General features: G+C 53.2%; 1 protein-coding gene across 1 annotated transcript; it reads left to right on the forward strand.

Moving 5' to 3' along the window:
* Nucleotides 1-216: 216 nt before the first annotated feature.
* On the forward strand, nucleotides 217-11,527 carry MMAB (metabolism of cobalamin associated B). The gene is made up of 9 exons (XM_052654795.1): nucleotides 217-391; nucleotides 2,138-2,199; nucleotides 2,819-2,912; nucleotides 5,260-5,317; nucleotides 7,773-7,845; nucleotides 8,080-8,177; nucleotides 8,732-8,796; nucleotides 10,472-10,531; nucleotides 11,130-11,527. Exons 1-9 carry the CDS (start codon nucleotides 276-278, stop codon nucleotides 11,227-11,229), a joined length of 726 nt encoding a protein of 241 aa, XP_052510755.1. The 5' UTR covers nucleotides 217-275; the 3' UTR covers nucleotides 11,230-11,527.
* The last annotated feature ends 7,298 nt before the right edge of the window (nucleotides 11,528-18,825 follow it).

An 18,825-nucleotide genomic window follows, 5' to 3' on the forward strand; every position in this document is an offset into this window, starting at 1 on the left:
AAGCCAATCAGAGCGTACGAGCCGAGAGTTCCCTTTACCAATAGGCTTGAGCATTGGCCAATAGCTGCCGTTCACCAAGTCCTCACGGATTTCCCCGCCCAAATCCTTCCCTGGACCAATGGGAAGCAAGTCCCTGGGAGTGTCCCGCCCTGGGGAGAGAGCCACGGACCAATAGAAGATGAGGCTGAGCGGTGGCGCGGCCGGCGGTAGGTGGAGTCGCCTCGAAACCTGGACGGCAAGCTGGCGGGGTCAGCCCTCGACGAGCGGCCTGGGGCATGGCTGTGTGGGGCCCGGGAGGTCGCCTTGGCTTGCGCGAGTGCCTTGGAGCCCGCAAGCTATTGTGTCCCCGTTTCCAGAGCCGTGGCCCCCAGGGCGTGGAAGACGGGGACAGGTGAGTACCTGGCTGAGAAGTTAACTCAGACACCTGACCTGAGTTGTGTTGTCGTCGCCGTGTTTACATCACACCGATGGGAGGTCACCGCAGCAATCGCCAGGTGACCTCCTCTTTAATCCTGACGTCACCATGGCAACGTGGGCTCCGGGGAAACCAGAGACCAAGATTTCTTAGCACGAGACAAGTCCAAACGAAACCCAGCATCCATCAGGACCGGGCATAGCCCACGTGAACCAGGAGGGTCATCTTGCTTGACCTCACAATCAGTAGGGGTCCTCAGTTCGGATCTTAACCTGTCTGCAAAGCAGTCAAGACACAGAGAGACACCAGCGCGTTGTAAAGATGGCTCTCATCACATACCTTGAAACTAGCACCCCATCCTGGACCTCAAACCTGACTCACTCCAGTACTCTTGCCTGGAAAATCCCATGGGTGGAGGAGCCTGGAAGGGTGCAGTCCATGAGGTCGGGAAGAGTCGGACACTACTGAGTGACTTCGCTTTCACTTTTCACTTTCATGCATTGGAGAAGGAAATGGCAACCCACTCCAGTGTTCTTGCCTGGAGAATCCCAGGGACGGGGGAGCCTAGTAGGCTGCCGTCTTATGGGGTCGCAGAGAGTCGTGTCTACGACTGAAGCGACTTAGCAGCAGCAGCAATATGTTTTATAGATCCAGTAATTCAACCTCTAATAACCTTTTAATGTCGCATTTTAATGTTGAAGTCTGTATTAAAGGTGTTGCTATTTGAAAATGCCCCTTTTTGAACCCTATTTTGGCAATTCTCCATTTCAGAGTATACTTGAAGCGCCATAGTATGAAGGGTTTTTTTTTTTCCCTTTCAAGAGCCCTTGGCTTGGGACTTCCCTGGTTTTCCAGTGAAAGTAAAAGTCAATCAGTCGTGTCTGACTCTTTGCGACCCCATGGACTATGCAGTCCGTGGAATTCTCCAGGCCAGACTACTGGAATGGGTAGCCTTTCCCTTCTCCAAGGGATCTTCCCAACCCCAGGATTGAACCCAGGTCTCCAGCATTGCAGGAGGATTCTTTACCAGTAGCTGAGACCAATCTCCCAATGCAGGGGTCCTGGGTTCCATCCCTAGATCCCACATGCTGCAACTAAAGATTCCACATGCTACAGTGAAGAGGAAAGAAACCAGGTGCCCAACTAAAGATCCAGTGCATGCAAATAAATAAAAGTAAATATTTTTTAAAAAGAAAGTCCCTGGCTTGGTAGAACAGAAGTGATGGTTTGGGGTTGCAGAATAAGTCTTGGGCCAGAATCCAGCCCTACTGCTTCTTTCCTGGGTGACCTAGAAAGGTGAGTCTCATCCTGTGAGCTACAGATTCCTCAGACATAAAATGAACATCATAGATAGTGCCTTCCTTTGGGGCTTGGGAATATTCCAAGGATAATACCAGGAGATAACGCCAATAATTTACTTAGCACAGTGCAGAGACTAGGAAAGTGATCAATAAATTCTTTCAGCAAATATTTATTGTCTTCATTGAGCAATGTAGTACATCAGCTACTCTGCAGGTACAGGTGTGACAAGACACAGAACTGGCCCACAAAGGGCTTAAAACTAAGAGGAACAGAGGGGAAAAATTTCAAGAGATCCAAGCTGAAGGAGTGAGTTCTGACACTAAGGGTACAGGTAGCAAACTGTGACCCACTGAAGAAGGTGTCTCACTGGATATGCCATATATCCTCACTCACCCTCTCTTGATGTGTATTTCTCCTTAGGCCACAGCCTTCCTCGAAGACTCCCAAGGTCCCCAAGATCTACACCAAAACAGGAGACAAAGGTAGGGTGGGGACAGGTGAAAAATGCAAAGGAAGAGATGGCAGATTCCCTCTGAAAGTTCTTCCATATTCTTTGCAGACATTAGAGTATGTGACAGATCTCAGTAGGCATCACCCAAGTGTGATGCAAACGAAAGATGCCCCAGATAAATTAAATGACAAAAGCAAGTTGCAGAACAATCCAGAGTTGGGATCCATTGGATGAAAGTGTGTGTGTGTGTTTATATGTGTGTTCAGAAAGGCTATGGGAAAGGTTACACCTTGGACTGTTACCTGAGAGAGAGATTGAATAGTGAGAGAGAGGAATGAACAGGCAGGCTTTCATTGTTTCCTGTACATACTTTTATCCTGTCCTGTTATCTTTTGTAACAAGCATATATTGTTTTGATAATTTAAAATCTGTCAGAACAGGGGACTTCCCTGGTGGTCCAGTGGCTAAGACTCTGCACTCTCAATGCAGGGGGCCTGGGTCCAATCCCTGATCAGGGAACTAGATCCCACATGCTGCAACTAAGACTCAGTGCAGCCAAATAAATCAATAAATATTGGGGGGAAAAAAGAGTATATCAAGCTTAAAAAAAAAACAACTCTTTAATTTTGGGAGCAAAATATTTCTCATAGGGTTTTCTAGCACCTTCACTGGAGAAAGAAGACCCAAAGATGACCAGGTGTTTGAAGCCGTGGGAACTACAGATGAATTAAGTTCAGCCATCGGGTAAGGAGGACAGGATTGACCTTGAGGTTGGGTATGAGTGGGTCATTAGCAGGTGCGACTGAGGTGCGGCCCTCCAGAGCCAGTCCTGGAGGCTGCTTGCTCTTGATGAACCTGGAGGCACAGGGGCAGCCGGTCAGCTCAACTAGGCTGTGGGCTGCTCGTGTGCTGCCTTCTGCCCCTGGCTGTGTGCCCCTGCCTCACCCTTCCCTCCCTGCTCCCTCACTGTGCTCATGACTTAGAAGGTGGACTTGGGGAAGTCGTCAGGATTGGCCAGGCCTTGCTGGGGTAACAGTGCCCACATCTCATGACTTGCGCCACCAAAGGGATATTTCATCCTCTTACTTCAAGCCCATCCTGGGTTGGGTGTGTTTCTCTGCATGGCCTTCACTCTGGGACTCAGGCTGGTGGGACAGCTTCTGTCTGGAACACGATTACTGACATTGGCCAGTAATCATGACAGAGGGGAAGACAGATCAAGGCAATGCCCATGCTGGTTCTTAAGGCTTCCATGAAGTGACACACCATCTCTGTTCATGTTTCATTGGCCAGAGCCAGGCACGTGGACACACCTGCCAGCAGTGGGGGTGGGAGGGGCAGCAAATATTAGAGACCAAAGTACAAGCCACTCAGGAGGCTGTTGGCAGCGTGAGCTGCAGTTACGGTCAGCGCTTGTTCTTGAGCGCTGGTGTGGCCTTGCAGGTGAAGGTCATGGTAATCAGATGCACCTGCGTTCAGATTCTCTCACACTTCCGACTGGCTGCGCGACTTCAGGCAGATCACCCGGTCTTTCTGAGCCTCAGTTTCCTATTCTGTCAAATGATCATAGTGTGAAGGACTTCCCTGGTGGTTCAGATGGTAAAGAGGCCGCTTGCAATGCAGGAGACCCAGGTTCAATCCCTGGGTTGGGAAGATCCCCTGGAAAAGGAAACGGCAACCCATTCCAGTATTCTTGCCTGGCGAATTCCATGGACAGAGGAGCCTGGCCGGCTACAGTCCATGGTGTCACAAAGAGTCAGACACCACTGAGCAAGTTTCACTTATAATACATTTCAAAGGCAACAATAGAAATCAATGACATGGGTTCAAATTCTGTCACACTGCCGACTGGCTGTGTGACTTCAGGCAAATCACCTAGCCTCTCTGAGCCTCAGTTTCCTGTTCTGTCAAATGAGCATAGTAAAAGTATCCAATCTCGTTGGGTTCTTGTGAGGATGGAATGAGAAAATTCCATGTTCCCCTCTTAGTGCTAGGTAGCTAGCACTAATCACAATGCTAGCTATTATCATTATTATTAATTATTAAGACCTGCTTGTTCAGGGCTGCCAGTTCTCAATGACAGGCCTGACTAAATAAGGTTTTCAGGATGGATAATTGGAGGTGGAGCTAGACTGCCCGCAGAGTAGAGGGCAGACTCCTTGGTGTGTGTGGGAAGAGTATGGAAAAGGAGGGGCAGACACAAGAGGAAGCAGGCAGAGGGCCGGGAAGGCGGGTTCTAGCATCATTGGCTGTTAGAATTAGCCAATCAGCAGCCCATCATCCCTCAGGTGACCTGGGGCCGGGGCCTGGCCAAAACTCAGCTGTGGATTCTTCTGCCTGTGTCAGCTCTGTTCATATGCATCACCTGGACCCGGTGAGAGGAGGCACTGAAAGAGTTGTTGGCTGAATGAGTGATACAAAAAACAAATAGCCCCAATCATATGTAAGGTTATGGTGTTATAAAAACATTGTCAACAAAAAATAACCCTTTTCCTGTGATAGCTCAGTTAGCAAAATGGTCTGTCACCTGAGAAGGTATTACCTTCCAGCAAGATAAGGCTTCCCTGGTGGCTAGGATGATAAAGAATCTGCCTGCAGTGTGAGAGACCTGGGTTCGATCCCTAGATGGGGAAGATCCCCTGGAGAAGTTAATCTCTACCCACTCCAGTATTCTTGCCTAGAGAATTCCATGGACAGAGCAGTCTGGTAGGCTACATATCTCAAATACTGAGCGACTAACACTCAAGACAGGGCCTGCTGCTGCTGCTGCTGCTAAGTCACTTCAGTCGTGTCCGACTCTGTGCAACCCCATAGACGGCAGCCCACCAAGCTCCCCCGTCCCTGGGATTCTCCAGGCAAGAACACTGGAGTGGGTTGCCATTTCCTTCTCCAATGCATGAAAGTAAAAAGTGAAAGTGAAGTTGCTCAGTCGTGTCCGACTCTTCGCGACCCCATGGACTGGAGCCTACCAGGCTCCTCCATCCATGGGATTTTCCAGGGAAGAGTACTGGAGTGGGATGCCATCGCCTTCTCCGAGACAGGGCCTAGGGATGTTATATTTGAGGCAAATTCTTTTCCTTTTTCCTCGCAGGTTTGCTATGGAGTTAATTGCACAAAAGGGCCACCCGTTTGTGGAAGAGCTTCAGAAAGTGAGTAACATTGTCTTACTGGGAGCTGGGATTTTTTTCAACCCTGAGGCCTGGTGGCGGTAACTAGAATTGCCATCTGACCATCACTTCCTCTCTGTGTCACCTGGAACTAGTCACTTTCCCTCTGTGAGCCTCAGTTTCTTCATCTGTAAGATGGGAACACACAGAAATCACCCTCCCTCACAGGTGACTGTAGAGGCTTGCTCTCAGAGAGGGAAATGTGAGGTCAGTGGTCTCAGCCCAGTTCTGCCCCTCAGGGGACATGGGGCAATGTCCGGAGATGTTTTCGGTCGTCACGACTGGAGGTGGAAGTACTGTTGGGGTCTGGTGGGTGGAGGCAGGGAAGCAGCTAAACGTCCTACAACGCACAGGACACCCCCCAACCCCCACCCCAGAGGATGACCTGGGCCAAAGTGTCAGTAGCTGTGAGGTTGGGAAACCTGGGAGGCCCAGCTGCGGGGAGCCCTTGGTGGGGGGATAGTAGGGTTCTTAGAATGACTACTCTGTTCCTTAAGAGGCAGCCAGGCTTTGGGCCTCAGAGAGGACTTCTGAGATGGAGGCAGGGCTGCCACCCCTAGAGCACGAAGGACACCCCAGGTTTCAGTCTGCGTGCTGACCTGAATCTGCTGCCCTCTGGAGGGTCAGCCCTCGGCCCGCTTCAGTCCTCCAGGCCAGACTGGAGCAGGAGGGGGCCCCGGGAGCAGACGCAGGGCAGTGAGGGGCTGCCCAAGGTTGGGAGGCCTAAACAGCTGGAACGTTCTATGAACGCGGCACCTCCTATGTGAGGGAGGCTGGTCTTCAGCCTCATCATGAGGAACTGTTGGTGCCCACAGCAGTCGTTTCTGGTCTGCTGTGCCCACCTCTGAGCAGGGTTTGCCTGGGGGCCGGGGGGTGCAATGACACGATGAGCCCGCCCTTACTTTAGGCCACATACTTTGAGTGACACTTTCGACATCATCTTCTCCAGCACTGCTCAGGCCGCCCAGCCCAGTCTCCAGCGGGCGCCTCTCCCAGGCTCCCACAGCTCCTGCGCTTCTGCCTCTAAAGTGAAAGTGTTAGCCGCTCAGTCCTGTCCAACTCTTTGCGATCCCATTGACTGTAGCCCGCCAGCCTCCACTGTCCATGGAGTCTTCCAGGCAAGACTACTGGAGTGGGTTGCCAGTTCCTTCTCCAGAGGATCGTCCCGACTCAGGGATCTTCCCAACCCAGGGATTGAACCCAGGCCTCCCACATTGCAGGCAGATGCTTTACCATCTGAGCTACCACAGATGGGGATCACCAGGCATATGGCCTGGGTGCCCCACGAGTGTTGACTGTGACTTGTTCTCCTAGGCTGCCCCAGGGCCGGTAGAAGGTCAGGCAGCCTGTTCCCAGCATTCCCTGCAGAAGCCCATGAGGTGGAGGCCAGCTTTCACATCTTACAGAGGACAAAAGTGAGGCTCAGGCCGAGGCCCTGCAGCCAGGAATCCCAGTGGGGCTGGGATCTGATTCCCAGGCAGCAGTCACCTCTCTCCAGCCCCAGGGTGAATGCTGCAGGTGGCCAATGGCGGGGTGGGACTGTGAAGTCCCTTTGCACCAGCAGCCAGAAGCCATGGAGACACCACATGGTCACATAACTCAAGCAGAGTCTGCGGCCTGGTGGCCCAAGGAGCTCTGTCCTGCTTCCAGCACCCTGCCATGGTGGCCTTCTCATCAGAGGGCAGATCTGTCCTGTCCAGTTTAAAAAGCACTGGCAGGCTTTCCTGGTGGCTCAGTGGTAAAGACTCTGCCTGCCGATGCCGGAGACACAGGTTCGATCCCTGATCCGGGAAGGTGCCACAGGCCGCAGAGCAGCTAAGCCCGTGCACCACAACTCATCGAGCCTGCGCTCTCGAGCCTGCGTGCCGCAGCTACTGAAACCGGAGCCCCAGAACCCGTGCTCCGCAACAAGAGAAGCCCCGGCAGTGAGAAGCCCAGACCCCGCCACTAGAGAGTAGCCACACTCGCCACAACTCGAGAAGAGCCCACGCAGCAGCAAAGACCCAGCGCAGCCAAAAAGAAATCATCGAAAAAGAAGAAGAATACAGATCAAAATAAAATAAAAGGCACTGCCGCCTTGGGTCTCTCAGCCCAGGTGTTATAGGTTAGAAAACCAAGGCCGTCAGGTTAGAGAAAAGAAAAAGACCTCCCAGGGCCCCTGCCTATGGGAGAGGAGGGTCGGCGAGAGGATTCTTCCTATCCACCCTGGGCCTTTGATGCTCACTGTCTGCGTCACCCAGATATCCCCAAGGGAGCCAGGTCCCTTGCCAACCAGGGCAGATGTTCTGTGGGTTCAGACAGTTTGCTAATAGCCTTTAAATGCTGGCTCCTTAGCGATCTGCCAGCCCCAACCCACCAGCTTCTGCGCGTGGACGCAGGGGACCTCGCGTGGCTGGCATGACGAGGTTCTCATCTGTGCCTTCCTTTCCTCCCCCAGATCCAGTGCTCCCTGCAGGACGTCGGCTCTGCCCTGGCGACTCCACGCTCCTCAGCCAGGGAGGCTCACTTAAGTAAATCTCTCCCTGAATGCACCGGGTGTGTGCTCAGAGGGCCCTGTGGGGGCCCAGGGAGCCCTCCCCTGGGGGGCACCTGGGACCCCTGTCAGCCTGGCCTTGCAGCCTGAGAGGGAAAGTGCCTCTGAGGAGTGGAGTGGTTTGCGGGGCACCTGGATGGAAAGGAACGGGCGGGTTCCGGTGGCCCTGGGGCCGTGGCCTCACGCAGTGCTGGGCTCCTTGGCTCCGCAGAGCATGCCACGTTTGAGGTGGGGCCCATCCTGGAGCTGGAGCAGTGGATCGACAGATACTCTCGCCAGCTGCCCCCGCTCACCGCCTTCATCCTGCCTGTAGGTACCCGGCCGCCTCAGCTGCAGGGTGGCTGTGGGCGCATGTGTTGACCCCAACACACCAGCAGTGACGAAGTCCCCCTCGCTTATGTGTAATGGTGACAGAAGCTGTCCCCCAGCCCCCGAGTCCCCTCCAGACCTTCACTGGTCCCATTCCCACCCCTGCCCGCCTTAGAGAGGGGTACCCAGAGGCTTCCCTTGAGGTTCAGACAGTCAGAATCTGCCTGCAGTGCAGGAGACCTGGGTTCAGTCCCTGGGTCGGGAAGATCCCCTGGAGAAGGGCATGGCAACCCACTTAAGCATTCTTGCCTAGAGAATCCCATGGACAGGGGAGCCCGGCGGGCTGCAGTACATGGGGTCACAGAGTCGGACACGGCCGAGTGACAACACCCGGAGCCCCGGTAGGGCCCCTGGAGGCAGAACACTGCCCTGGGTTGTGGGCAGGGTGAGCCTGCATGTCCGTCAGTCCGTCTGAGCTCCATGTCTGCAGTGGGCACCCCCCAGCCCCCTCCATCCCATCCCCACTCCAGCCAACACCCGCTTTCTTCTTTCAGTCGGGAGGCAAGAGCAGCTCCGCACTGCACTTCTGTCGGGCCGTGTGTCGCCGAGCTGAGAGACGGTACAGGGCCTCCGGGAGCCGGGAGCGCGGCCGCAGTGCGGGGGGCCGGGGGGGGGGTGGAACACAGGGGTCCCTGGTGAGATCCGAGCTGGTGCTGAAGCGGACAGCTCCAGCAACAGGGGGGTGGGGGATCAAAAAGCTCCACAGCATGATGAAAGCTGTGATGGAGGGTGCTTGGCCCCAGGGGGACCCAGCCTGGGACTGGGCTTGGGGGGAGGCAATAGTTAGTGGGGGAGAACGGTGGACAGAGTGTCCAGGGCGAGGGGACAGCAAGGGCAGAGGCAGCAGCCTGCACTGAACGCACAGACAGGAGGCTGAAGATCTGGTCCCCAGTGAGGGGCGTGGGGCACAGTGAGGCCGGAGGCTGAGCCGAGGCCAGGCCGGGCAGGGCCTCCTGCACCCAAGGGCTCTGCCTTTATCCTGAAAGCTGATGACCGGCTTTAGGCCGTGGGGTGACTGCTGGGTGCTGGGTGGAGAAGGGCCCAGACCAGCCAACCACCTGCTGACCCCATCCCCAAATTCAGAATCAGAGAGGAGGGAACCTCCCAGAAGCTGCTGACAGCCTTATCAAGGAAACATTAAAAGAGCAATTGCAGGGACTTCCCTGAGGGTCCAGTGGCTAAGACTCACATTCCCAACCCAGGGGGCCCGGGTTTGATTCCGGGTCAGGGAACTAGATCCCACATGCCACAACTAAGAGTTCACATGCCACCACTGAAAAGATTCCACCTGCCACAAGTTAAAACCCAGGGAAGCAAAATAAATAAATATGAAAAAAAAAAAAAAGATACTGCATGCCACAACAAAGATCAAAGATCCCATCTAAAACCCAGCACAGTCAAATAAATATTGAAATAAACAAAAGAGTGATGTGCAAAATCTCCATTTAACATGATTCATAGGCCAGGCTGCCACCCAGCTTTACACAAAAATGACAATAAAAACAATAAAACGTCTGTATACAACAGATGAGGCTGTGCTGGGCGCTTTGTATTCATTATTTCATTGATTCCTTGTGGTAAGCTTGGAAGAGACTCTGCCAGGGTCAGGAAATTGGGGCTCAGAGGTGACACCGTGGCCAGGGTCTCCTGGGTGGTCCATGGCAGAGTCCAGACTGGAGCCCAGGTGTGTCTGCTCCAAACCTGAGCTCTGTCCACGGCCCCGTTTCATGAAAGTTTCACTTTTCATGAAAGGCTCTTGGGCCCAAGTGGTTCGTAAAGGGACACTGGGTCACAGAAGAGCTTCAGCTTCAGGAGAAGAGAGTCATTTGCCCAGAGCTATCCACGTCAGCAGTGCTCATAGTAGCAAAAAGGTGGAGATGGTCCAAAGAAAGGTCCAACAACAGGAACTGGCCAAGCAGAGGAGGGTCCTCAGGACGCCAGACCTGTGTACGGGTGACAAAACCCCTGGGAGAGGGGACAGAAACCTGGGACCTCGGTCTGGGTGCGCGCCTCCCAGCAGGGGTTATGCAGCAGAGGTGATGGGCCCCGGAGGGGCTGCCACGTCATGGGCCCTCATCTGCAGTGAGCACCCTCTAGAATGTCTGCGCGCAGGCTGGTGAGGACGCCCGGTCAAGCTGCAGCGGGAGGGAGGTACCGGCTCGGGACGCAGCCCCGGGCCCCGAGCGTACTGAGCCCCTAACAACGGTGTGACGCTGTGTTTCCTCCTCTTCTAGCGTGGTGCCTCTTGTCCAGACAGGTGAGACCGACGCAAACGTGGTCAAGTTCTTAAACAGGTACTCAGATGGGATCTGAAGAGCCTGCCGGAAAACGTAGGCACATTGTGGGGAGTGACGACCACAGAATGAGCCTCCCTCATTCATTCACTTCAGTTGTGCCAAGGTTGAGAAGCCGGGCCTAGGCCCCCTCTGCTCAAAGCGAGCTCCTCAGGCCAGCAGCGCCAGCATCGCCTGGGCGTCACTTACACTTGCCCAGCCGGTCCTCTCCAATCAGAATCTGATCTGCATGTCACCAGGATCCCCGAGGGATTTGTGTGCATGCCCCAGATTGGGAGGCACCAGGCCTGGTCGTCGGAAGGTGCAGAAAGCAGGGACGGGGCCCAAAGTCGCCAGCCCTGTGAGGCCGGGCAGGGCAGCAGCCTCTTCTTGGGGAAACCGCCCCAGCCCTGGCGCCAGAGCCGGGTGCCGGGCTTGCACGGAAGCTGGTCTCACATGCCATCCATCAAGCCCGGGTTGGCTGAGCACCCGCTGTCCTGCCAATGCTCCTGGGGGCGTGTGATTGATATTTCCTCCTTGAAGGCTCATTTAGGGAGGACCCAGTTAGCATTGATCTCTCATTTCAGTCCATTCTGTTTGCCTGCTTCTGCCCCTCCAGACTCAGCGACTATCTCTTCACATTAGCCAGATACACAGCCATGAAGGAAGGGAATCCAGAAAAGATATACAAGAAAAATGACCTGTCGGACCGCACCTGAGGCTCTGGGAAAGAATGGAAGTGACGACGGTGAAGGGAAGGCTTCGCCCTCGCGTCCTGACCCCTGAAGATCTCACCCACAGGGGCCAGAAGCTGGTCTGTCTAGACCTGGCTTCCTTTCACAGCCCTGCCACTTCCTTTGGCAGCTGTGGCTGGTGGAGAATCCTCCCCTCCTCCCCTGGGCTCTCCTCGGTCTTCCAGGAAGTGGGAATGAAGTCGGTGTTGCAGGAAAGAAAGATAAAGTGATTGCTTCATTGAGGAACCAAGCAGAAAAAAAGAATAAAAGTGGGAAAGGCTTGCACCGTGTGTGTGTGTGTCTGTGTGAGTGTGTGTGTGTCAGAGCGCAAGGCCTTCCACTGGCAACTCTGGCTGTCCGAGGATTTGGAATGGTACCAGAGGCCCTTGGAAATGTAATTGTGATTTACCTGTGCCAAAGGGGCTTTAAATGTCACATTTATAAAGGGGAAGGCAGACAGGATTTGGAGTTTAGTCACCTCTGAGCCACTCATCACAGGCGGAGGACGGCTGCAGACTGGCAGGCGAGGCCTCGGAAGCCCTTGGACTTGAAGTGTGTGCATGGCGGGGGTGTGACCTGGGGAATCTTCTCTCAAGGGGAGTCTCCCTCCATCAGGGGCCAGAGACCCCCGCAAGAGAGGGAGACTGCCACTTTGAGGGGGCCATGTCCTGCCCAGGGTGGTAGCATCCAGGGCCAGAGGTGGAGTGCCTTCAGCTTCAGAGAATAAGCTCAAGGTTCCAGCGAGGCTGACACAGACCAGACCGACTTCTCTGACGTTGCACTTGGCTGATTTATCCCTCTGAGATCCAGACCACGGCTGTATTTTATTTCAGTTGTCACCGCGGCTCCCTCCCGCTATAAAGTGACACTGCCCGCGCCAGCTGTGTCCTTGGGAAGGGAGATATTTATGAAGGGCGAGGCAGCAGCCCCGAGATCCTGAAGGTTCCACGCCGCTAATTGCAGAAAACGAGTTGGGAGGGGCAGGCTCGCACAGTCAGGGTGGAAAGATCCAGTGAACTCCATCCGGCCATCGGTCATTAGCATGAAGCGCAAGAAGGCGGGTCCCTCCGGCCATCCTTGCCAGCAAGTCAGCAAACAGTTAAATGATGAGTTTTGTGCTTGCCTCTGCTTTCATTCTTAACCAACTTGCCTGCTCATTTTCCTGGAGGGAACACCGTATTTCCTCCCCTCTGGGTCCTATTGTTCCTGGACTTGGGCAAAGTGGGTAAGGTGCAGGTGACTGTGAGTAACAGCGAAAACCCTCCAGGAAGTGGCCACGACCAGCGGTTGGCACCGGGTCTGGTGCACAGCAGGTGGCTTGGCTGGTGTGAATGGAGCTGAGAATGGCACAGAATACGCTAAAGGCAGTTTGTGGCTGAGCGGGTGGGCACTCAGGCTGGGCTGGGGAGGGGTATGTTCCAGGAGCTCCCAGAATCCATCAAGTCACTGGATCCTTCCTGCACCTCAGCAGCATCCTAGAGGGAGCTGGTTGTACATAATAAATAGTCCTGCACTCGCTACCATGGTAGACCATCCTACGAAGGACAAGAGAAGTGGTTTGAGTAGACAGCGTTCTGGAGGGCTGATCTTGCCTGTAGCCAAATCCACGCCCCACCAGCCCTGTCACAGGCCAGATGGTAGCCCCAGGTTCCCAAGTCCCGACCGCTCCACACCATCCCTTCCATTGTGAAAACATCTCCAAGAAACAAACACTCGAAGAGACAAACATCTCCGAGAAACGTTCAGATACAGGCATGTCCTGTGCCTGACACAGCCATGTGGGAGCCAGAAGCAAAAGGAAAAATGTGTTCATCCCCCAGACACTCCTCAAAAGATCCTCCTGGGTCTGGCACCCAGTGGGAAAAGTTAAACTCCACAATCCAAACACGATTGTAAACAGAGCCCATTTACAGTCACTGTCAACCCTCGTAAATGATTGTTTCCATCACAGTAACAAGGGTCAGGGGAGAAAGGACAGGCAGTTTTTATTTATAATTGTGATACCTTGTTGATCAGATTTTTTTTGTATAATTTTGATTTTTAAAAAATTATGGCATGAAAGCATTATTTCTCTTGCTTCCTGGATCTGGAGGCATTTCCATAAACTTTGCACCCAAAAAAGTGCTCTACCTGCCTCTTTCTGGTCCTGGTCTGGCTCTCAGGGAACGTATTTAGTGCCATGGCCGGAGGTGGTTGGATATTCCAGCGGCGAGAAGCCCGCCGGGTGACATCACTGAAGGGCTTGATGTGCCAGGCCCTGGGCCAGGGGATCCACCGACATTATCTTGTTGAAATCACCCAGCAGCCCCGAGGGAGGCACCGTCTGTGTCCTCCCAGCAGTGGAGGGAACAGGCTTGAGAACCGACTCGTGTCAGGGAGTCAACGCCAGGACTTGGGCCCAGGACGTGGCCCTGTGACTCCTGGCCGGGTGCCCCTCCCCCTGCCGCCACTTGACAGTCGTTTTAATCACGACCTGGGCCTCTGAGAACAATGTCAGGCGCTAATAGATTCTGCTGTCTCATTTCTCAACCTAGTTTCCCTTAACTGATATTTCATGGCTATTGTTAATGTGCATTTTTTCACCGAGTAATTTTCACAGCCCGAACTTGTAACACATCCCAATGACAAACGTCCCCGGTACTGAATCCCCCGCTTCAGTTGCAATGTCACCCTCATCTCCTCCCTACCCCGCCCTGACACCTTTCTCCGACAACCCATCCAGTTTTATGATCCCTCTGTCCCAGTTATCACTACTGAACCTTTAAGAACCCAGACGCATTTCAAGTTTAATTGAATAAAATCCTTTGTGTAATAAATTCCACATGAACGCTACATAAATCAGTGCCTGGGAGGCTTTGTGCCTCATCCCTCCCTTCAGGCCAGTCTGATCTTGCTTACAGAGGGGATCGAGGTCTCCTTTGCAGCCCAGCTGGGGTGCGGGGTTCATTTGCCTCGACCTGTGGCTTTTCTTCTCTGGGAGTCCATCGTGGGAGACAGTGCTTGGATGCGAGCTGAAGCAGATGTGCTGGCTGGGGACATAGCATTTGGGAGGTTAGGGGGTACCCAGGAACTTTGGGAGGTGTCCTGGCGTTCACCCATCCACAGATTCGCAAGTTTCTTTTAAACATTTATTTATTTGGCTGCGCTGGGTCTCAGTGGCAGCACACAGGATCTTTGATCTTCACTGTGGCATGCGAGATCTAGTTCCCTGAGCGGGGATTGAACCGGAGTCCCCTGCATTGGGGAGCGATGAGTCTTAACCACTGGACCACCTGGGAAGTCCCCAGATTCAGAGACTTGGGATGAAGGCTCTGTGCACCTTCTCTCTGGATAGACACAGACACACAGGTGTTCACAGTCTGTGTACAACCTGAAGAGGTCTGTGGAAGCCCCAGGGAAGAACCCTTGCTCTTAGCTCTCCAGTATAGCACCCGCTGCAGGAGCAAATCCATGCATGGGGGCTGCCTGCTTCATCGGCCTCGCTGCCAACCGTGTGGAGCCCCAGAGGTGTGACAAGGAGCATGGGGGTGTGAGCAACAGTCAAACGCTCAGCGCAGGCATTGGCTTCAGGCAGACCTGGGTTTAAGACCAGCTCTGTCACTTTCTAGCGTCACGACTTCAGGCCAATCGTTCCATCTTCCTGAGACTTGCTTCTTTGTCTGTAAAATGGGAATGTGAAGCATATCTACCCCACAGGGCTGCTGAGAGAGATTAATGAGGCAATGTTTAAAAGGCTCAGGGTGCCCCTGTCACATGTTAGCTGCTATAATTATAGTTGATTGTTACTATTTGAATTCAAGTTCCAGCTCTGCCACTTCCTAGCTGAGGCACTTTGAGAAAATCCTGCAACCACTCTGAGCCTCCATTGTCTACTTTAATCTTTGGGAATAATGATATCAGCTTCCAAGGGTTCAGGAAATATGCCCATGAGCCTGCATGGGCGTGGCACATGGCTGCAGCTCAAAAAAAAAAATGTAGCTATTGTCGAATCAAGTGTTTATCCTTTTTCAAAGCACTTTCAATAGCTCAGGCCCAGGTGATGCACAGAGGACCACTGAGCAGCATCTCTGGTTTGCTTAGATGTCCTGAGCCTGCAGGAGACAGGGACCCCCCCCACCTTTTGGTGGGGCCGGGTGAGCCAGGGGGACGTGGCTCCAGGAGCACCAGGGCCAAATGAAAGAGAAGTGACCTGGTCACAGGCTAGCGAGAGCTTTAAGGGGTCGCCGCCAATGGACTCCCTGTGGGCAGTAGCAGAGCTGGACAAGAAGACTGGTCTTCAGATTCCCGTGAGTGTTTCCTCTTGGGACAGAGAGTGTGACAACTTGGGCAGAGGACAAGGAGAAGTTGTTGAGCTGCTAAGTCATGTTTGACTCTTAGGACCCCATGGACTGTAGCCTGCCAGGCTCTTCTGTCCAAGGGATTTCCCAGGCGAGAATGCTGGAGTGGGTTGCCATTTCCTCCTCCAGGGGATCTTCCCGATCCAGGGATCAAACCTGTGTCTCCTGCCTTGACAGGCAGCTTCTTTACCACTGAGCCATCAGGGAAGCCCTGAGGAGAAGAAGAGGGGACCATAAACCCAGGAGGACCCCGCTTCAAGCGACCTCTCCGAGGAAGGGTGAAAGGCAGGCCAGCTCAGGGTACACCGGGGCAAAGGCAGCCTGGGGAAGAGATTGAATAAACGGCAGAAAGGTGCCCAGTCCACCCAGGACCAGGGTGTTGAGGGTCCTCCCCCCACCAGATGCTCCCAAGGCAGAGACCCCTCTGGCCCTTGACTCTGGCCATCTGCGGCGCCCACGCCCCTCCCTGGCGAGCAGGTGCCATTATTTACGATCACCTTGGAAGGGTCGAGCAGACATATGTTGCTGAGGGTCGTTTATTCTTGTTTATAAAATTTATGGCTTTACCTCGATTACACACTGTCAAAACGGGAAGGATTGGCCCCAAAGTCTCTTACCGCATGACTGCCTCAGACGTGGGTACATCTGTTAACTCTGTAGGAGCTGTAGAGGGAAATGAGGCTGCCGATAACTCAGAAGCTCGCTGTCCCGTCAGGAGGTGGGGGCTGTGGGCCTCGAGAACAGGCATTCAGGCGCCCACGTGGAAGGGGAGCAGGGTTGGGGTCTGCTGGTGGCCACGCCAGGGGGCATCGGGACCCTGGCCCTGCCTGGTGACTGGTTCTCTCGGGTAATTTCGGGTGGGGATTGGAAGAAGAGGAACTGGAGTCCTGGGGCCTTCAGGGATCTGGTTGCAGGACCAGCAGCTGGAGAGAGTTCTGAGCCTGTGGATCTCCACCTGCAGATGTCAGCGGGGAGAGAGAAACGCTGACTCCGCACTGTTGGTGGGTGGCGTCAGGTTCGACCTCTCAGAAGGGCGCTCTGGCAACGCCTATCCGAGTCGTGGAAATGTGCGTCCTTCTGGCTCCACAACTCCACGTCTGAGAATTTCACCGAAGGAGAGAGATTCATCAGTGAAATCATAGGGTTGTTGTTGGTTTTCAGTGCTTGCTGCTCATTAAAGAGAAAAATTGGAAACAAGTATCCAACAATAGGGAGCTCATTATTCAAGAATGGATATTTAACAATAAAGGACTGTAAGAAATAAAGCTACTGAAAAGGATGGTATCTATACTTTTATTCCTATGGAAATATGTTCATAATCTATTAAGTGAAAAGAAAAAAACCCAAGTTATAAAATGAGAGGTATAGAATGATAGAAATCCTGTTAGAGAGATAAACAAGTGTAAATATACCAGAGTGTAAAAAAAATGCAAGGATCTGTTCCATATGTGTGTGTGTATCTGTGTGTGAGTCGCTCAGTCATGTCTGACTCTTCGTGACCCCATGGACTGTAGCTCACCAGGCTCCTCTGTCCTTGAAATTCTTCACTCAAGAATACTAGAGTGGGCTGCCATTCCCTTCTCCAGGGATCTTCCTGACCAGGAATGCAACCCAGGTCTCCTGCATTGCAGGCAGATTCTTTATGGTCTGAGCCACCAGGGAAGCCCTACATTAACAATACTTACCTCTAAATCACAGGATTACTGGGTGGTTTAAACTTTCATTTTTGTTTTAATTTTCTAATTTTTTTTTATGATGAATTTGGGTTAGATTTGACAGAGGCTTACTTATGTGATAAACATAATTTTAAAAGTGTAAGGAAACTGACAACTGCTTTCCCTACAAGAGCACAGCCCCAGGAGAGGGTGGCCACCAGTAGCCAAAGCCACAGGGCCCAAGACTAGAAGCCCAGAGACCGTGCCCTGAGTTTGTTCTGTTGGAGACAGCCATCTCTCTGGAGAGCAGCCCCCCAAAGCAGCCTGAGTGTGGACGCTTGGCTTCCATTCTAGGACGACAGCAGAGGGAAGAGAAATGATCACAGCCCCGCTGAAGGGCCCCCGGCGGGGCATCACGCCAGCTTCTCACAGGATGCTGGCATCCTTCTTTCTCCTCTGTTGCTTGCTGCATCTTTGACTTGTACAGAATTTGAGAGGAGACAGCAGACTTCCACATTTAATCATCTCGTGTGGGTTTTCATCCTGCGTTATCACCCTGCGTTCACCTGGACAAGCTGGCACCCTGACCCATAGAGGAATGACTCCTAGGTGCTGCAGTCAGCAAGTGGAAAAACCAGCACTTCACCTCAGGCCTTCCAGGGCAGAATCCAGCTTCCTTTTTTCAACTCTGTTCTGCTGAGACAGGGCTTATCTCAGAGACGGCAAGAAACAACGCCAAGTCCAACTGATCGGCAGTGGCTGCCTGAGGGGTGCGGGAAGAAGGAACTGGAAGCTGGATCCAGATTCCGCAGGGACGAGTTTGGTAATCCATTAGTAATGTCTGCCATGACTTGCTATGGAGGTAATGGAATAAATCGTGTGTGTTTGACATTTCTGAATCTTGGGCCAAAACCCTCACAGATTTCCAAACGGTGGGAACTTCAGAGGTGGGTATGGATCTTCAGGCTGCCTTTAGGGTTCTCGAAACCCTTGGCCCCAACCTCCCCCCTCCCCTCCCCCCCCCCCCGCCCCCCCACCGCCCGAGAGCAAATGGGCCGGAAAGGGACTTCTCAGGGCTTTGAGACAACACATTAAGGGTCACAGAATCTCCGAGAACGAAATCCTTATAAATTTGACTAATTGATTAGTCAGCCCTGACGAGTGTGCCACTGTAATTTAGAATCTGTAATTACATTTCACATTAAAACATGCAAAGTTAAGATTAAAGCTGGTGAGAAATGGCTTGACGCCTCCCGCCCCAGCCCACCTCCAACCTCCTGCCTCCATCACCCAGCAGGCAGGTCTCCAGAGGGCAGAGGCTGTGGTTCCAGAAGCCGTGGTTCTAGAAGCCACTTCCTTGGGCTGCTGTTTGTCTCAGTTCCCTTGAGGGCTGTTTCCTGCTGTTTTAGGAGCAGGTCCTGCTCCCCTCCCTGCTGGGCTGCATTTAGTTGAGACAAAAGCTTTGTTCAGGAGGACACTTTAGGGTTTTTGATTTACAGTGCCCTCCAGCCAAAGACCGCTAAGATTGCACCCACAGTTGGGCAAATTGTCTGGTTGCAGCGAGTTAGCACATGATGCAGGAAGCGGGT

Source organism: Budorcas taxicolor, chromosome 17 (assembly GCF_023091745.1).
Source record: "Budorcas taxicolor isolate Tak-1 chromosome 17, Takin1.1, whole genome shotgun sequence".
In the NCBI taxonomy this organism is placed as follows: Eukaryota; Metazoa; Chordata; class Mammalia; order Artiodactyla; family Bovidae; genus Budorcas; species Budorcas taxicolor.

Bases quoted from the DNA above. Each gene is read 5' to 3' on its own strand.
- MMAB (XM_052654795.1), top strand. From the start codon at position 276: ATGGCTGTGTGGGGCCCGGGAGGTCGCCTTGGCTTGCGCGAGTGCCTT. The intron at 392-2,137 runs GTGAGTACCTGG...ATTTCTCCTTAG, and splicing joins GGCGTGGAAGACGGGGACAG to GCCACAGCCTTCCTCGAAGA. The intron at 8,178-8,731 runs GTAGGTACCCGG...TTCTTCTTTCAG, and splicing joins TCACCGCCTTCATCCTGCCT to TCGGGAGGCAAGAGCAGCTC.